Source organism: Podarcis muralis, chromosome 3 (assembly GCF_964188315.1).
Source record: "Podarcis muralis chromosome 3, rPodMur119.hap1.1, whole genome shotgun sequence".
NCBI lineage: Eukaryota > Metazoa > Chordata > Lepidosauria > Squamata > Lacertidae > Podarcis > Podarcis muralis.
The window spans coordinates 68608980-68627302 of NC_135657.1; the positions used below are offsets into that span (position 1 = coordinate 68608980).

Below are 18323 nucleotides of genomic sequence, written 5' to 3' on the forward strand. Positions count from 1 at the left end.
GGGAAAGGGGCGAGGAGCCCCTTAGTCCCACCTCCCGCCCGGATCCCTTTCTCTGCTGCTGCTGCTGCTGCTGCTGCTGCAGTTGTTGCTCTTCTTTTGCAGTTGAGGCGTCGCCCGCGCGCTTCCAACTCCTTTGAAGTTCTTCTCCCTCCAAAAGAGCAAGCGTCCGGGCAGGCTTCTCTGGGTGACTGAGGCCGTGCAGCGCCTCATTTAGTCAGCCCCTGAGGGGACGACTGGATTTGTCCCCCTCCTCACCCCGCGCTGCCTTGCAGAGAGGAAAAAAGCTTCCTCCCAACAAGCAACTCCTCCCCTCCCTTTGGTAGCTGGGGATGTTAACACTTCTACAGGCCTATAAGATAACTTTTTTAAAGCGCGCTCTCAACACAAGAGCTCAGTTGGCGCAAAAGTCCCCCAACTCCTCTGGACTGGCTTTCCTGCGCAAGCACAGGCTTTTCTGAATGTTTCGAGGACCTCCCTCCCCCCATTTCTTTACTCGCCCTCTGCGGAGAAAAGCGCCCCTCAGAAGTCAACAACTAACAACCGTCCCCTGATAGTAAATAGGATTGCCGTCTTCCTCAAGGGGCTGTAATTCAGGTGGAACCAGGGGGGGAGATGGAGCACTCTGACTTCAAAGGGCAAGATGGTATCTCCCTCCCTGTTTTCTACACAGAAGCAGGTCAAACTGGCAGCTGACTCTTACTTCAGTGCTGGCAAATGGTGTCCCACGCTACTTGAGGGGAGAAGTCTACCTTAGGGAAGGCTATCTGGCTGCACACACAGTTCCACACTGCCAACACCTTGCCACAACTGACATCCATCTGCCCAGTAGTAGAGACAATGATTCACCCCTACGGCCAAGCTAGTCGGCTGGGAAGTCTTTTCCCCACGTGTCACTTCCTCCACACCCAAATGTGGTAAACGGGAAGGGGGTCGGTGGGTGGGAAGCATCCATTTCCATAGCCACCGTTTGGCCCGTAGCCTTCCTGTTGCTGACATGTCCTCGTAAGGTATATATATACCATGGGTGCTCCCCACCTCCAAGCCACACGAGCAGCTCTGCAACCAAGAATGCTGACAAGCTGATCCTATGGATGTTTATGCAGAAGCAAGTCCCGCTAACTTCAGTTAATTTGTTTCATGCTCATCGACACCAGTAGGTGACTGGCGCTGTGAGATCTAGGTTTCATGCTCAGTGGAAGCATTTTAGCAGCATAGATTAGCTGTGTGGAAAGGCGGTACTTTGCATAGACCAGGGAGGACCCACTGTCGGTTGTTTGCTCCAGGTCCCATGCAAACCTAGTTTTAAAGGCTTTTAAAATATATATGCATAGCTAAAACAAAACAAAGACATGTCAAAGACACTAAGTTCAGAGGTAGTACCCCAGTACCAGATGCTGGGCACAAATAACAGGAGAAAGGATATTGACCTCCAACAGGTCCTGATGAAAAGACGGACATGGATGGGGAAAGAATAAAATGAATTTGGGCTTTCTTTTCCTCTTCCCTCTTCGCCTCCTCTGCCGTGACCATATTTCAATATAGAAAGTTGGGTATAAATTAAAATAATGATAAATAATGTGTCATTAGAGACGCAAAAACAAAACAAAACAAAGACAGTTTCTACTACTCAGTAGTAGTATCTTTGCAGTTTCTTATTCCAGCCTATTTCTGGTTTTAAGTGTTAAAACAAGTTCGGATAGGAAAACAAACCGCGGAGCCAGTGTAGCTGTTTGAACTGCAGTCTTATCAACTAATTTAGACAGCTATGCAGCCTGTTTCGTTTTGACTTAAGTGAAGCTTCTGGACAGTCTTGGAAGTCATCTGGTCTAACCTTGTGCACTGTTCAATAAAGCCACTGCAATGTGGGATGACAGAGTCCATAATTATTATTTGGGGGGCATCACCCACAGTCAGAAGAAATGTGATTATTATTATCAGTATAAAAAGGAAACTCCAAGAGCTAGAACAGAGAACACTTTCAAGAGAACCAGGATACTGCTAAGTGTTACAGAAGAGGGCTAGCTACTAAGGCAGAAGATGCCTGGAAAAGACTACAGGAATACAAAGTGACTTGGCTAGGGAAACAGCCTAGAATAGGTATAGCTACCGGTAGTTGTTTATTTTTTGCCCTTACGCGTAACTAACTGTAAAATTAACTTTTCTCTACCCTATTTTCTCAAACTGTTTTATTACTAAACCCTTGAGTAAAAGCATTGTTTGTTTTTTAGGGGTAGGGATGGGAAATGGTCTGAGGTCTTGTTCTTCACCTCAGGCCTAGGTGTTAAACCACTTTATACAGTGGTTTAGGATGGGCTGGTTAGTCCACAAGGTCAAAAGGATGCTTAGCAGAGCCAGCCAGAGAAGAATAAAGATACCCACACAGTGGTAGCTGTGAAATTAAGGAAGAGGAGTTGGTTTGGCCGGTTTGCTTGTCTCCCTTCTCTATCATGGTGCAGCCTATAGGCTGTCAGACCTAGTAATATTTTATACTTAAGAAAGACAGGGACAAAACAACAGGAAAAGTAAATAAAAATAATAAAATGGAAGGCATGGCATGGCATTTTAGGAAAGGATTGGTTTAGACTGGGATAAGAAAAGGTTTAGGTCACACAAGCAAAACCAAACCACCAGCTGCACAAACTCTTTTAAGCATTGCTGCTACTTAGATAATAAGCTTGCAAAGATCAGCAAAAAATAAATAAATGCTGAACAGCTTCTGATATCTTGTTGTAATATCCCTCCCCAAAAGCACTGTGGTTTTAAAGTCTTTCTTTTATTAGAAATAGATTTCTCAGAAGAATTATTTTTCTATTTTCTTATCATGCAAATTTATAGTTAGAAAAGGGGAAGCAAACTTCTAAACCACTAAATATAAACCCAATTTGTTTTACACTGGTTTTTTTCTACTTCAAGAAAAAGAATAGGTTAGTCATATCTTTCATATGCTTCTGTGTTGTGCATGTAAATGAGAGCCTGAACAGAGAACCAAAGTAGCCTGATTCAGTGAAGGTTCAGATAGTAGATTTTGGAAACTCAAATGGATACGTGTTTTCATCTTGCACAGGTTTTAAAAGGAAAATGCCAGGCTGCAAAAACTGAGGGAGAAGGCCAACTGATCACTGATAACTCTAGTTTCCCCTACTTCCTATCTCCTATTCTAAATGCACACTTCTTATTTCTCCACAGTATTTGTCCTGTAGTTATTTCCTTATGCTTTGTTGAAACACTATTGTCTGCGTTTCATGCACAAATGCAAGTATTTAAAGGCTAGGACCTAGCACCTTGAATTGAGCCTGAAACAAGATGATGTCCAGCAGAGCTCTTTCGAGACTCGTATGACATGACCTAGTCCTGTTGCTGTTTCTGAACCAGCTGAAGCTTCCAGATAATTACCAGGGGCTGCCCCCAAATACATGTTTCAGTAATCCAGCCTGGATGTCTAAATATTTTCCTTTCATTTGTTGCCTATAAAATCATCACCTCAATTTATAGAGCTGTAAATGCAAGTAAGTTGCCTTATACTTTTCAGTCTTCTCTCTCTCTGTGTGTGTGATTCAAGCTCATAGCTGCATTGTGACTTAAAACCCCCAAGTCCTGCCTACTTTTTCACCGATGTGCATACCCCTCATACTTTCATTATTCCCTGCAGCTTAGTTTATTCTGCCTTGCTGTAGATCCAAAATAGTGTTAAGTGCAAGGAAAGCCCGTAGCAAGTTTTCCTTGAGGCCTCTTCTTGTGAAATTTAACCCACTGTTTTACATTTCCCTCTGGGTTTTTTTCTTCTTTTTTTGGCTCTCTCTCTCTCTCCCACCCCCTTTCCCGCTCTGTCTCGACAAAGTCTAACGAAGCCCGAGGCCAACAGTCAGTCAGTTGGAGCGAAATATCACAGCACATTTTACAGGCAGGAGTAAACTGCCACATCAGCAGGCTCAGTAATGGAGGAAGGTGAAAACAGTTAAGGAGTTCTGGCAAAAGATCCAACTCCATTCTGAAAGAATAACGTTTCAACAGCTGGCCTGTGATAGTCTGGATAAAAGTGTGTACTTAAGCATTGTTTCCTCTGAGATTCTCTTTCTATGGTACTAAATAGGAAAAACGTTCTAAGGCAACTTCCTGCTATCTCACATTCAGTGTTTTTATACTCCTTTCATTTTGGCTGCTAGCTATTGGAAAGCTGAGAGATGCTGACAGGACAGAGCTGACAACTCCTAAAGCTGGTTCTCCCACTTAACCTTCTTACCTATCCTCCCAAAGCAACTGTGTCCTACAGATCCTGAGAAAGAGGTAAGGAATATCGGTTTAAACCTCTTTCCAGCTTGGAACTGGCATCACAAGAGGGGAAGCAAACTGCAGGAGAAGCACTATTTACATATTTGAAGCACACCCTATCACTCATCTTAAATCAAGCCCTATCTCATAACCTGAACCTCAGCCCTATCATCTCAAATCAAACGCCTATCTAACTCTCGCGTTCAGAAACTGCTCCTTTTATTCTTCCCCCCAAAGTGCTGTTCCTCCCCACTCTGTGGCTAGCTGATTCTGTAGACGACCAGAGAGAGGCTCCAGCACTCTGTTGGAATTTCAGAGGGACTCCATCACCAGACTCTGGTTTGATTCTGCTGTCCGTCACCATGGGCATTGCCATTAAAATGGTGTGTGAGCGCTACCTCATATGATTATGCGGGGTGGGACTTACCTGCCCCCCCCCATTATTTTATTCAAGTTGGTGCCCCTGGCAGCCAGGAAGGTTTGCATGGGAGAGGTGCCCCCAAACCTCTGCAGGGACAAACAGTATAGAAAGTGAGATCACATGTGACTGCCCCAATAGATAGCATCAGGAGCACAAATAACCATGAAAGCAACATAAACAGGATGTCTGGAGGGGCCCTAAGGGTTTTTCTAAGATTTCAGAAAGACAACTCTGGGGTGTGACATAGAACTCTTGGCCACACTGTTTTGAAATCTGTTGATGGTCCAGAGGGGCAGGGAAGCTTTAAAAAGTAGTACAGTGTCTATCAGCACTTCACTTGACGCAATGAGATTGCATTTCCTGTGGCAGCTGCACACTAGTTTGTAAGAGCTCCTCATCAAAACGGCATGCCAGCAACTTCTGTTAGAACACAGATATACACGCGGTGTGGCTCCTCACAGAGCTTTGCTTATATACACATCTTCTGAAATAACATAACTCACTTTGGTGCCTGATCTGTTTAGCAGTCAAAAGGCTGAAGTGTCTTGAAAGAGAAGAGACTCACTATAATTAGGGGCTCTTATTTAACGTCAGATATATCACTGTAAGATCTCCTTTTGTCTGGGGTCTGCAGAGTTGCTTGCTTCTTCTTTGAATTCAACATATACTGAACAACCTCAGGGAGAAGAATAAATTAATTGTATCAGATATATATATATATATATATAAATTAACAGCATACTCAAAAGTAGGGATAAGTGAATGTCAATTTCAGTTTTCTATGTTTCTCATATTTCCAGTCTTAAGTTCTGTTCTGCATATTTCCACATCAGTTTGCAGTTTTTAAAAAGCCCTCTCACACATTCCTTAGAATTTGTGTGAATTTCTCCTGGTATACACAATTTTGTATGCAACTTTCCCCAATACACACATCTCCCCCCAAGCAATCTTTACTAATATAATGAGTTTAAATGAGAACTGACTTGAATTTATCCCCTCTCCCTGCTCAGAGGTAAATTCCACTGAGTTCAATAGGACTTACTCCGAGGGAGGTGGGTACAGGATTGAAATCTTAATAATGGAAGTTGTTCTTTAACCAGCAGACAAAATTGGCAGAGTATGCTTTGAGCTGTTCAAGTCTGGCCTTTTGTTGTAGACAAAACTTTTGCCTTGATAACTTTTGCCTTGATAATTGCACAGCCCGAATATTTAATATACACATATACAGATAAACATATTCACATACAGATTCAAGACATCAAACTATCTCTGTGAAGACAACCCTTTTTCTTTCCCCCTAACAGACCAAGGAGTCTTTCCCCCCCTTATTTTCCCAAACCATAATTCTGAAGTGTGCAAGGCTGACTAGCTTAATGCAGCTTAAAAGCATGAGATGATCTATTATAGCACCATTGTGGGCTTTTATATCCCATTTGTGCCGTGGTCATTTTGGGTGTTCTACCCTTTCATTTGACCAGGCAACCTAAACCATGAAAATGTTTAGAAGTGGTTAGCCTGGTTTTCATCTCTCCAGCAACATGTAATATGTGGAATTCACTTGTCGGGAGACCTAGGTTTGAACTTCAACTAGAAACAGCAGGGAGACCTTCAGCATGATTCTGTTGAAAATGCTTTTGTTCTAGCCCTGACAGAGCTTCAGATGATTGTCTCTGTGCATAATAACATCTGTTCGGGTTTTTGAAAGTCTCACAACCACCCTGGTAGTCTTGCACTGGAGCATTTGTTAAAGAAATGCTATGAGGCACCCATAATATCCTGACCAGATTTCCATGAAACTTGTACCACTTTATAGGCATACCATAAGCAGACTTTTTTTTTTAGTACTTAGGACAGCTTGCTTAGGAACTGGTATATTTTAACCATTGTATAACAGCAAAGTTTTGTATCACAAGGAGGAAACCAGAGGCTGTTGGACTTCTGGGAGTTGATTTTTGTTTTCCTATTCCATTTTTAATAATTTTGTTTTGTTATTGTATACTCTTTTCTTCATAAGTAGTACATAAAACAGAATCCCACACTGAAATGGATTTTTCTGTCTTACCTCTGTGACCCCTTAAGACCTGACATCTGCATTCTGATGTTCCACTGACTCACAAGAGCAATTTATTACCAGCAGGTAACTGGCTCAAGGGTTGAGTAATTTATAATGGAAGACTTCACCTCTGAATTCCTTGGTCATGTGATGGTAGTTCAGGTCTTATTTCAATTATACAAACAGGTGTCCCCATGACACTTTGCTGTAATTAGAAGGCTACCTAAGAGCTAAGAGACAGCAGAATGATGATGTGCAAATTCTTTCTGGTTCTGTACCCAGGGAAGATATTAGGCTATAAATTTACTTATATTCTACTGACTCAGGAGAGGCCTCATTTATATTTCTTTACACCAAATCTATTCAGGAGCAAGCCCTTTTTTTGTCTGATGTGATAAGCAGTAGGTTGATGTGCCAGCTTTAGACTACTTTTCATGACTTGAAAGTATGCTGAAGGGTGAGTTGAGATGTGGGCTGAAGGACAAACTACACATGATGCAGCAGACCCCTGTCTGGATCTCTCCATATTTTGGGCCCTTTCCTAAAATAAGTTGTGGGTGGGTTGGTGTGGGTAGGCACATGCGCACAGGGATCAGGCCTGAAACGTGGAGAGAGAAGAGTTTTATACTATACTAGCTTCCTAATGCAAACCCCTCTTCCCCAGAGCTCTTAGTTATGGATGGGAAACACACAAGCAGTCTCTGAAGCAGGAGGTTCTCATAAGAAATGTAGGTCCCCATACCACAGCGTCCATCTAAACTGGAACACCTGAGGCTTTTTTTTTTTTTTAGGAAAAGGACATCAGGATATCTGGTTATTGATCTCCCATGTCATGCCTTATCTTATCTTTGGAAGCTGCTGCATTTTCTCCTGGCAGTGGTGATACACCTTTAACAGGGATACTTCAAGCAGAACATGTGCAGACCTCCCTATCACATCATTTCCACATTGGCAATGAGATGCATGTGTTATTTTTCCATGTATGGAGCAAACAACAAAAATGTGACAAACCTAATTTCATTTGTTGTGCAACCTACTGTCTTGCCAAAGGCAAGGTGGTTCTTTTAAAATGAGATTCAGAAGCAATACAAAATACACAAGTAAGTGAGAAGAGTAAAGATTTTATTCTAAAACAGCAAGCAATGTATACATACCAAGCAAGCACTTCAATCTGCCACTTGGAAGCTCTCAAGAAGTGGTGAAGTGACTTCGCCAGGTAGCCTCAGTTTGCACGGCCCTGCGGCTGATCAGTCCGTGCACGAGCGTCAAAGAAACTCTGCCCAAACTGTCCAATTTTATAGATAGCCTGTTGGGCCTTAAAGACTGCTTACGTGCAGATCATCTATTAGCCACCCCCTCCCAATGCCTCACCTTCTCAAAACAATGTCCAACATCAAAGAAGGTACCCAGCATTATCCTCTACAACTGATGAGGCAGCAGGGGCGGGGGGCTTCATCTCTTCCCAACGTTCTCACAACATCTAAGACTGTTCTCACAACATCAAAAAACTTAACAAGAGCGAGGGAGGGGGAAGAAACAGAGGCAGGAAGGGCTTTGTGTCAGATCACTAACTCCTCGATACATTTTGTCTTCTGGGTGCATTTCCCATACACCTACCGATGGATGTTCAGATTAGGTTTGGTAGACTGCCATCCAGAGATTTCTCCCTTGATCTTTGAAACTGCCGTGTAACAGGGAGCTGAGGCAGCAGGTGTAACATCTGGCCCTGCCACATGGCAGGTGAGTGTGTGGGTGAACAAGAGCCAGGGCAGCAGATGATGTGGCTCCCTCTTCTCCTGCTATGCTGGGGGAATTTAAAGCTACACCCACATTCTTCAGGTTGTGACCTAGCAACCCTAGTTCAGAAGACCAGGCATTTAACTAGGCCACTCTTGTCCTTGCAAGGCTTTCTGGCAGCACATCTGATAAAACGCTTGCATGCAAGAAACAGTGTGGGCTTGGACACAGTGAAGCAATTTCAAGTCAATGACTTCAGCACACACCAAGGCTCAACCCACTTCTGTCTGAGCATAACAGGATCTCTAAGTGGAGGAAATCAAGCCATTGCTATGAATCTTAGTCTTTATTTTGTATCCTTTGAATAATGGACAATCATCAGTAGTGAATCAGCAAGATTAATGATCACTGAATATTTTTTTATTGTGCTTTCAGGAATATGTGTTTTACCTTCCTTTTTTCCTACAGAGTTTTTGTAATAGAATCCAGAGCTTCTCAGGAATAAACTTTATTCTGAACTTCATACAGATGAACATTGCCAAAGCACATGGGAAGATTTTAGAAGTTATTATTTCAAGTTTATACAACCAGATCCTTGGACTTGTGATGATTATTACAGCAGATCATCCTTTCCAAAGGTGAACTAGTCCACAACAGGCTGCTTGCAATCTGGCATATCATGGTTTCTTTGGCTGACAAAACAGCGTACTGACAAACTTGCAATCTGAGTCTATGTCCTTTGAGTCAATATGGAACTACTTCCAGTCCTTGGGCTGGTGAAAACAAAAGCTGATCAAAAGTGAAGAGGCATTTAAGGACGCCCCCACAGGCAAACAATTGCTTGCACAGTATCAGATTTTCTAAGAAAATTCCTAACAGCCCAATCCTATGCATTCTTGCTCATAACAGCTGTACTGAGCTCATGGGCTTACTACCAAATAAGTCAATTCTATACCCACTGACCTGGGAGTAAGCCCAACTGACCTTATGTGAGGTTGACTTCTTCATAGATGAGGCACAGGATAGTTCTATTAGGAATTTTGTCTGCTTGCAGTATTAGGAACTGACCCAGTTTGACAAACTCAGGACCCTGTTCAGTCTACTGCCCTTTGTTATGAATTGTTATTCACCACCAGATCTTCTAAAGAATAATATTGGTTCCTTTCTATGACAAGGACCAAGTGGTCATATTAGGGGGAAAGCGCACAAAGAGGTGATGTACACCAGTCCTTGTGGCTTACAAAAATGTGGTAGTAGAAAATAACTCTGATTTAAATTAATGGGACCAAACATTAAAGCACTGAAGCTTATTTAGATTGTGAAAATATGGGCAGTTATTACCAGGAATCAGAGTCCCTCCCCATTGTGGAGGAGTGGCTGTGTACCCTCCCTACCATGATCCTTGAATCCTACGTATAACAGCCTTATTCACACACATTCCTTCCTTTTCTGAGTAGTTCGCCTGCTAGTTGGACCTTCATTCAAGGTCTGTATATGCACAGAGCTTTCTTGTGTCTCATATTGCTCTAGAAGGTGTGTGCATGGCTGAGGGCAAGTGCATCTCCTGTACCATGGGAAAGGACCTATATGATTTGTATGTATGAAAAGAACTGTGATGGATGGAAGTGTCAAAGTGTTTATTATCGCATCATGAACTGAAAAGACGGCAGCAAATTCTGAACAGGAAAAATTAAAAAACATTATAGACCCACACTCATTACTCATCTATTATGGCAAACAGAAAACAGTTAATTTCTTTTTGGATCTATATGGGGTTTTTAAAAATGTATTGTTCAGATTTCATTGGTAAGCTTCTCAATTAGCATCTGACATATTCATTAACACTATATAAAGGCATCTGGATTTTCTTTTCCTTACATAGTATTTATTTGGTTGCCATTAGCTCACCACTTGATAATAATGATCTTGGAGGTTTAGGATAGTAACCAGCAGTTATTGAGGTATTTGAAGAAAATCTGGTGAATCTATAATCCAGTGGTAAATCTGCAAGAAATAAACAGACCATTTCTTGATCAGGTATGCAGCTTACATCGCATCTAGGAAATCTCTTTTAAGCTAGGAAGAGCAGTATTTTTCTTCTTTAAGCTCTTCATCCGTGTGCTTATTATTGCAAGCATTTAATCATATGATTACATATATGGCACATAGAGTTCATATGCTTGAGTATGATAATGGTCGTTGGCTTATCCACCAGGAATGCCAAACATTTTTTAAAAGAAAAGGTTTTCACGTGTGAAACTTGTATTAATAAACCTATTTTCTCCTTTGTAAAGCATGTAAAGGTTCAGCAATAATAAAGAAACTATACATGCTAGCATTTCAAAGCAAAAAAAGAGAAAAACTCTATTTTGAATCCACCATTTAATGTGAATAAAAGTAAGAGCAATATGATGCATTTTTATAATTGTGGCTTTGTAATCTCTTTATTTTTATGACCATATGGAAAAGCAATAATGTGCAAAGTATTTTGAGCACTAGACTCTTTGTTGGTATTGGTGCAACAGATCAACAAGCTTACCACTCTGGAAATAGGGGGGTGGGAACCATGTACAAAGATAAAAATGCTGTTATTAGTTAGGTTGATACTGTGGGAAAGTTTTTAAAGTGCTTTTGTAATGTGCTCTTAAGCAGTGTCTAGGGAGCACCTTCTGGAATGTTAGACAGGGACAGATTTCAAATGTGATTACATACAAAACCTATTGTAATTGTATACCTAAAGGGATGCTTACCGTGGCATAAAATTCTCCTTTAGATAACTAATGTCAACACATTAAAGGTACCTTGCATTCTTGCAAGAAAGGCTACATATCACACTAATTGCATAAAGTTAGGTATTTCACTCTCTGGTTCCAAGCTAACTTCATAGGAATATGATTTATTGAATGCCATACATTAATAGGTTTCACTTCTTCTGTCATAAGGTTTTGTACTCTGGATAGGAATCTATCCAATATGGGGAGATAAATATTTAGGGAGGATTTCAACATCATGTTAGGGCATTTGTTCCGCCCGTGAAAGCATTTTGTGGGATAGAGCAAGCCCTGTTGTTTAAATGGAAGCCCTTTTACAGAGCTTCCACTGATGGGGCTCAATAGTTCATTTTCACCCCCCTTCCCTGCACAATCTCTTTTAATGTTGCCTGTGTTTTGCCCATATACCTTTTCTTTCATTGACTGGTTACACTTAAATCAGTTTTACTATTCCCCACTGGACTGAAGATTGCTGCTTGCAAATAATCACTGATCCCCCAACATGTGGGCTGCACTCGACCACTTTCAAGGGTGACTGTATGCTCACCTTCAAGGCAAAGGGTTCCAAAAGGACCTCTCCAAACTGGGAGAATGGGCAGTAAATGGTAAGAACAATTCAGTGTGAGCAAGTGTGCATGATAGGGCATACTATCATGATTTCACATATATGATCAAGGGGTCAGAACTGGGCTTTTTAGTTTAGAGAAAAGGTGAGAAAAGCTGTTCTATTATTGCAAATTCTAGTGCTTAAATTTTGTTATGACAGGGAAGACGTCCGATCTTGTCTTTGGAAGACCCAACACTAGAAGCTCACTGCTGAAAGAAAATACTGATCAAATTAACATTTTTCTGATGTCTTTTTTCTGATCATAATGAACTTGGAGAGTCATTTGGCAGAACTTGCCTGAACCTGGGGAGTCATTTGGCAATTTGAATGCCACAGCTAAGATCTGTTTTTTTCTGGAAAGTGGCTTGGGGGAATACACTTCCACTGCAAGCCACTGTTGTCAAGGATGAGTCCACCATCCAGGAAGTCAGTCCCACATGGTAACACTGGATATTTGTTTTATTTAAAACATTTAGTCACGGCTATAAGGGTGGCTTACAAATAAAACATTGGGGGGGGGGGAGTTTAGAATGTTGCAACCTGCAGCTAAAATCCAGCATAAGATGAGCACAATGTTGGTGTGTTTTAATTTTCTATCTTTATTGTTTGTTATTCTTTTTGTGAGGTGTCTTGTAAGAATCTTTAATGGCAGGATACGGATAATGAAAAGAAGTACAGTGGTACCTCAGGTTACATACGCTTCAGGTTACAGACTCCGCTAACCCAGAAATAGTGCTTCAGGTTAAGAACTTTGCTTCAGGATGAGAACAGAAATTGGGCTCCAGCGGCGCGGCAGCAGCAGGAGGCCCCATTAGCTAAAGAGGTGCTTCAGGCTAAGAACAGTTTCAGGTTAAGTACGGACCTCCGGAACGAATTAAGTACTTAACCTGAGGTACGACTGTACTGTAAAGATTTAAATTACAAATTAAATTAAGAGAAATTAATGAATTGCATTTTAAAAGTAAGTTAAATTAAATTAAAAGAAATTAAAATGGAAAAATGTCCTGTCTCTTTTGGCAGGCAAGCGTCTCTCAGGTAAGGGTGTTCCCTATCCTGAGAATAGCCACCTGCCTGCTCCTGAACACCTATATAGTACTTCCATTGGCCACGGATATCAACCAAGCTTTAAAGTTCTTGACATTTCACTGGGGAAGGGCAGCTGAGGTTCCTAACTTGGGATGCACCAACTGTAATGCTATGTGGGGAGAAGAAAGGGCACAAGGAGCTCAGAAAAGGGCAAGGAGCTTTGACTCCCTTCAGGATTCAGAGACTGTTATAGCCACTACTGCTTGTTTCAAAACAACTTTTAAGTATTCTCCCAATTTGTATCTTACCTAGAATCATAGAATAGAATCATAGAGTTGGAAGAGACCACAAGGGCCATCGAGTCCAACCCCCTGCCAAGCAAACTGATGTTTAAATCATAAACAATATAAAACTTTTTAAAATTTTACATGTGGAAAATAAAAGAAAATTGCATTCTTAGTTTACTTTTTATCTTCCATTTCTCAAGAGACAGAGTACCAGGTAATCAGAATGAAAACATATATTTTGTTATTATTGGTCAACCTGAGACAGCATTTGTCTGGACATTTCTTTGGGGGGGGGATAATATGCTTTTGTCTTTGGCTACAATTATTTGTGAAGAAACCCTTCTTATTTGAGGAGATTAGAGAGATTACTTGGTCTTAATATTCTATGGAGCTCCAAGTACAGCTCATAAAGGATTTACATTTCTGGGTTATCTCTTCCATTTGGATTAGATTATAATTATCTGATGAGTTACTTCCTTGAATGTCTGACTAACCACCGTTTTGTTTCTGGGTATTCAATTTTGACAGAACAGCTTGTGATATTAATCTGTTTTAATGGTTTGCAAGTTTGTCAGTAGACAGAAGGGGGCCCAGCTCCAGCCTCTTGTGCTTACTGAACATCGAAATGCTTTTCACATTTCTCCAAGTTAAACAACAGCAACAGCTTGGAGGTTGTTTGCAAATAAAACTAGCAGGGTAAAGAGCTCATGTGTGTTGGGGGCAGTTCCTCTTTTGGCAGCTCTTGAACCAGCATCTCTTTACAATCTATTTCCTACAAGCTGGAAAAGCAACACAGGGCTTCAGTTTGGGGCCTTGGCAGAAGTTCCTTGGGTGGCCACTGTGACTAGATGGGCCACTCAGCTGATTCCACAGGGCTATTCTTATGTTGTTGTGCCCAGCAGAAAGGGGGCTTAGATTGCAGTGCTACTTCTGAGTAGGCATGCCCAGGATTGTTTGGTAAGTTATCATGAAGAGAACCAGGACTTATTGTGTTTCTAGGTTTGAACAAAATTTGATTTCTAAACTTAAGAAGTCTTATCCTGGATTTGATTTTATTGCACAGGAAAAAGAAGAAGACTCCCAGAAGATGGGATATCATCTAAGCTACACGAGATGAATGCAAACAGCTCTAATTTGTGTTGGAAGTGGGGTAAATTAAAATAAAATGTTTTTATTTTCTACTGCTGGTGGTCCTTCCTTTGGGAAGTCACTCTAACATTTTTTTAAAAAAGAAAAAGACCTTATCTACACCCTATTTTTTTAATAAGCTCTTCTTCAAAAGGGGAAAGAATCATTGTTGTTCTATACTATAGCAGGAACTGGCGCTGTGGTCTAAACCACAAAGCCTAGGGCTTGCCAGTCAGAAGGTCGGTGGTTTGAATTCCTGCAATGGGGTGAGCTCCCATTGCTCGGTCCCAGCTCCTGCCAACCTAGCAGTTCGAAAGTACATCAAGTGCAAGTAGATAAATAGGTATCGCTCTGGCAGGAAGGTAAGCGGTGTTTCCGTGCACTGCTGTGGTTCGCCAGAAGCAGCTTAGTCACGCTGGCCACATGACCCAGAAACTGTCTGCGGACAAACGCCGGCTCCCTCGGCCTATAGAGCGAGATGAGCACGCAACTCCAGAGTCGTCCACAACTGGACTTAATGGTCAGGGGTACCTTTACCTTTAAGTTTTGGAAATAACTCTCAAGATTATTCATTCTTACCTGCTATTGCTTCAATACTTGGGATTGTGATGGTGCTGTAAGCACTAACACATTTGCAGGACCACGTAGTTACTAAAGTTTCCTCTGTATCTTCCTTTCCTGATATGGTATCCACAAAGAAAGAACCCCACTGTTTAGAAACAGAAGGAAGAGCTTTTGGATGGTGTCCCTGAAACATAAACAAACATGGACATAAATACAAGTCCCACATGTGCTCTAATGCATACATGCATGGAATTTCTGTATAAAATCGTTCTGAAATGAAGTGGTTGCCAACTTTGGTGCAGAAGCTACAAGAAATGCTACAAATTACAAAGGCATATGCCCTTGAGCTAAATGAATGCAATGCAACTAATAAATCCTCATGGTAGCAATTCTTTGGTTCTCTGACAACCCAAGGAAATTTAAAAGAAAAGAAATCACCATGGGGATGATTTCCTTTGTTTTGGCTAAATCCCCAAGCTTGCAGGTGTGGCTGTGTAGAAACCCCTGACTCTTGCATGGCTAGTGTGTAGCATTTGGACAAAGGTAAGAGTCACACCTATTGTTCCCCTGTTTTTGCCTCTGCCCACCACCAGCATGTGACTCTTGAAAAGTTGCCGTGAAAATGTGGCTTTCAAGTTGAACAGGGTTCCCCACCTTGGAAACTGAAAGCCCGCAGAATGTATTTGAACCAGTAGTTCCTGTAAAATGATTACTGATACGGCTTAGCACCACCCACACCTTCCATGCAGGAGAGCTTTCTGTTCCCTTCTATAATGGAAAGGGTTCCATGGTCAGAGTTTTTTCGTAGAAGAGAAGTTCCTGCACACATGGAACTTACCGCAGCCCTCACTGGACCTTCCAGACAGTAGCTAATCTATTTACCTACTTCACATCTTTCTAGGTTAGCTAATTGAGAGCGAAGTGCAGAAATACGTGCAGGGAGTCTAGTCATATACATCAAGGTGAGAGTACTGAGGCAGTTATAAAATTTTAGGCTTCAGGCAGATCAAGCTATATCATAAAGTCGAACAGCATTGGTGGCTATGAGGCAAAGGGTCCCCCCCCCCGCTCGCAGAACCCCCACAGCTTTGGAGCTATTTGCAAACTGGATTCTGCCAGACCATCACACTGCATGTATCTGTAAAGACCAAAATTTCACTTTGGGGGGTGGGGTGGCTTTCTTCTAAAAATATGTGAGGGTGTGTAATTACTGGTCTGCTTTTGTTGTTGCATTTGGTTACATGTTAGTGGTTTTTTGCTTGTTTGTCTTATTAACAACTGGTTATTAGAGTTTCAGTTGTATGTCTATATTTCATTAGAAGCTGCCTCAAAGTAAGTTACTCTGAAAGGCGAGATATTAATATTTTAAGTAAATGAAAATTGGGAGCATCATAATCAAATGCGACGCCAGCTGTTTCTGCCTGACACTTCCACTGGCTGATTTTTGTACTTCCCTCACTTAAGATTAAACAGGGGAGGTTGATTGGGATAATTTTAAAATAACCCCAAAACTGTGTATAGGAGACAAAAGGAAATCCCTTTGCTAATTGGTCTTGCTAATTGGTATATTCCGTTGCAGGGATGTAACTGTTATGGGCTGCTCTCCTGTGAAAAGGAGTATAATGAACTAACACCCCTGACCTATCCTAGCCCCACTCAGCTCAGAACCCTTTGATCAACCCAATTGGCTTCTCCTCTGCTTGCTTGCTGTCACTGGTGGTAGATATAGGAATTCAACACAAGCCTCTGGGGTAATTACAGAAGCTGCCTGGCTGAACTAAAGGTCTTTAAGGACAGACCATGCAGGACAGAGATTAGAGTGCAAAATCCAGGAAATGGACACCAAAATAATTCCCTTGGAGCACATGCAGGATTCCTAAAACTGCCACCCCTCCGTTTGTTTGGTTAGAAGCAACTACCAACACCCTCATGAAGGCACAGGAGAAAACCCCTCTCCCTGGTGGTAACATTTGTTCAGAGTATTCTGAAAATATGAATACACGTGCGGTTTTTAAAAAGTGTTAGCAGCCAGACCTACATGAAGAGCCTCTTATTTTGTTTTTTGTGGGGCTTCTGTTGCCGTGTAGAGCTGGGGAATAAATTTCTTTTTTAAAGGGTGTATTTGTCTTTTTCCCTGGCTTTGCCAAACACAGGAAGGAAACTGCTGTTTGAACACATTTCCTCCCTCTTCTGACTTTGATGTGCTATTCTACGCTATTCAAAAACAAAGAAAACCTGCATGACACAAAAGGCAAATAGTGTTATTATTATTAATAGTATTACTATTATTACCATCAATCACAATTTAGTAGCACTCTCAGTGTATCAAGAGCTTCATAATCTTTTATTTTGTTTATTCTAACATAAGATGAGATACGTAATTATCCCAAACTTATAGATGAAGAACCAAGGTCAAGGGAATAGACGTTTACTCAAGGCCATTCAGTAAAATTAATGGATGAGTAGGAACCACACTGTTTCCTTATTCATGCCCTCTGTACCTTAAATCATTAAATTCTTGCAACATGTCAACAACATAAAAACTTTCCTTTGAATTTTACTGTCACTATACAGTGGTACCTTGGGTTACATACGCTTCAGGTTACATACGCTTCAGGTTACAGACTCCGCTAACCCAGAAATAGTGCTTCAGGTTAAGAACTTTGCTTCAGGATGAGAACAGAAATTGTGCTCCGGCGGTGCAGCAGCAGCAGGAGGCCCCATTAGCTAAAGTGGTGCTTCAGGTTAAGAACAGTTTCAGGTTAAGTACGGACCTCTGGAACAAATTAAGTACTTAACCTGAGGTACCACTGTATAGGGGCATATGTACTGGGTCATGGTTTCGATCCCCATGTTGGGCAAAAGATTCGTGCATTGCAGGGAGTTGAACTAGGTGACCCTTGAGGTCCCAAATCTACAATTCTATTATTCTGATTAGTGCTTATTTGTGCTTGCAAGTACGGTCAGTGCAACATTCCATACTGGGTGACGACTGTTGCTCAGAGGAAGTGCATCAGCTTCACATGCACAAAGGCCTAAATTTAATCCCTCGTCTCTCCTGGTATGCCTGGGAGAAACTCCTTCCTGACTTCCAGGAGAGCTACTGCTGGTCAGTGTGGACAATGCTGAGCTAGATGGGCTAAGGGTCTATCTTGATAGAAGCTTCCTGTGTTCCTAATGAAGAACATTGTTTTTTCTGCTCGTACTTCAAATTAATGATGCCAACTTCTTGGCGACCCACCAGGGAATTGTTATGCACAAATTCCATCGAAATGAAAAGTCCAGGGTTCTTTCCAGCAGTGGCCCTCTGCTGGCAAAAGGCGTCCATCAGCATAATGGAAGGAAGGTGGTTCTCTCCCTTCTCCCCTCCCCAGTTTCTCATTTTTATCCACACCCCACAATCCTCTGGAGCAGATTTGAAGGGAGGCATGTTGACCTGCCGAGAGAAGGGGAATGGCGA

General features: G+C 41.7%; 1 protein-coding gene across 3 annotated transcripts in view; it reads right to left on the reverse strand.

The window, feature by feature from the left end:
* Positions 1-7848: 7848 nt before the first annotated feature.
* NT5DC1 (5'-nucleotidase domain containing 1) overlaps positions 7849-18323 on the reverse strand; it is a 97676-nt gene continuing 87201 nt past the window's right edge. For all 3 annotated transcript variants that reach the window (XM_028723222.2, XM_028723219.2, XM_028723221.2), the window contains 2 exons: positions 14879-15047; positions 7849-10484 (listed from right to left, as the gene is read on the reverse strand). In XM_028723222.2, the coding sequence (XP_028579055.2) occupies positions 10366-10484; positions 14879-15047 (288 nt within the window). In that variant the 3' untranslated portion in view covers positions 7849-10365. The remainder of the gene's footprint in view (positions 10485-14878; positions 15048-18323) is intronic.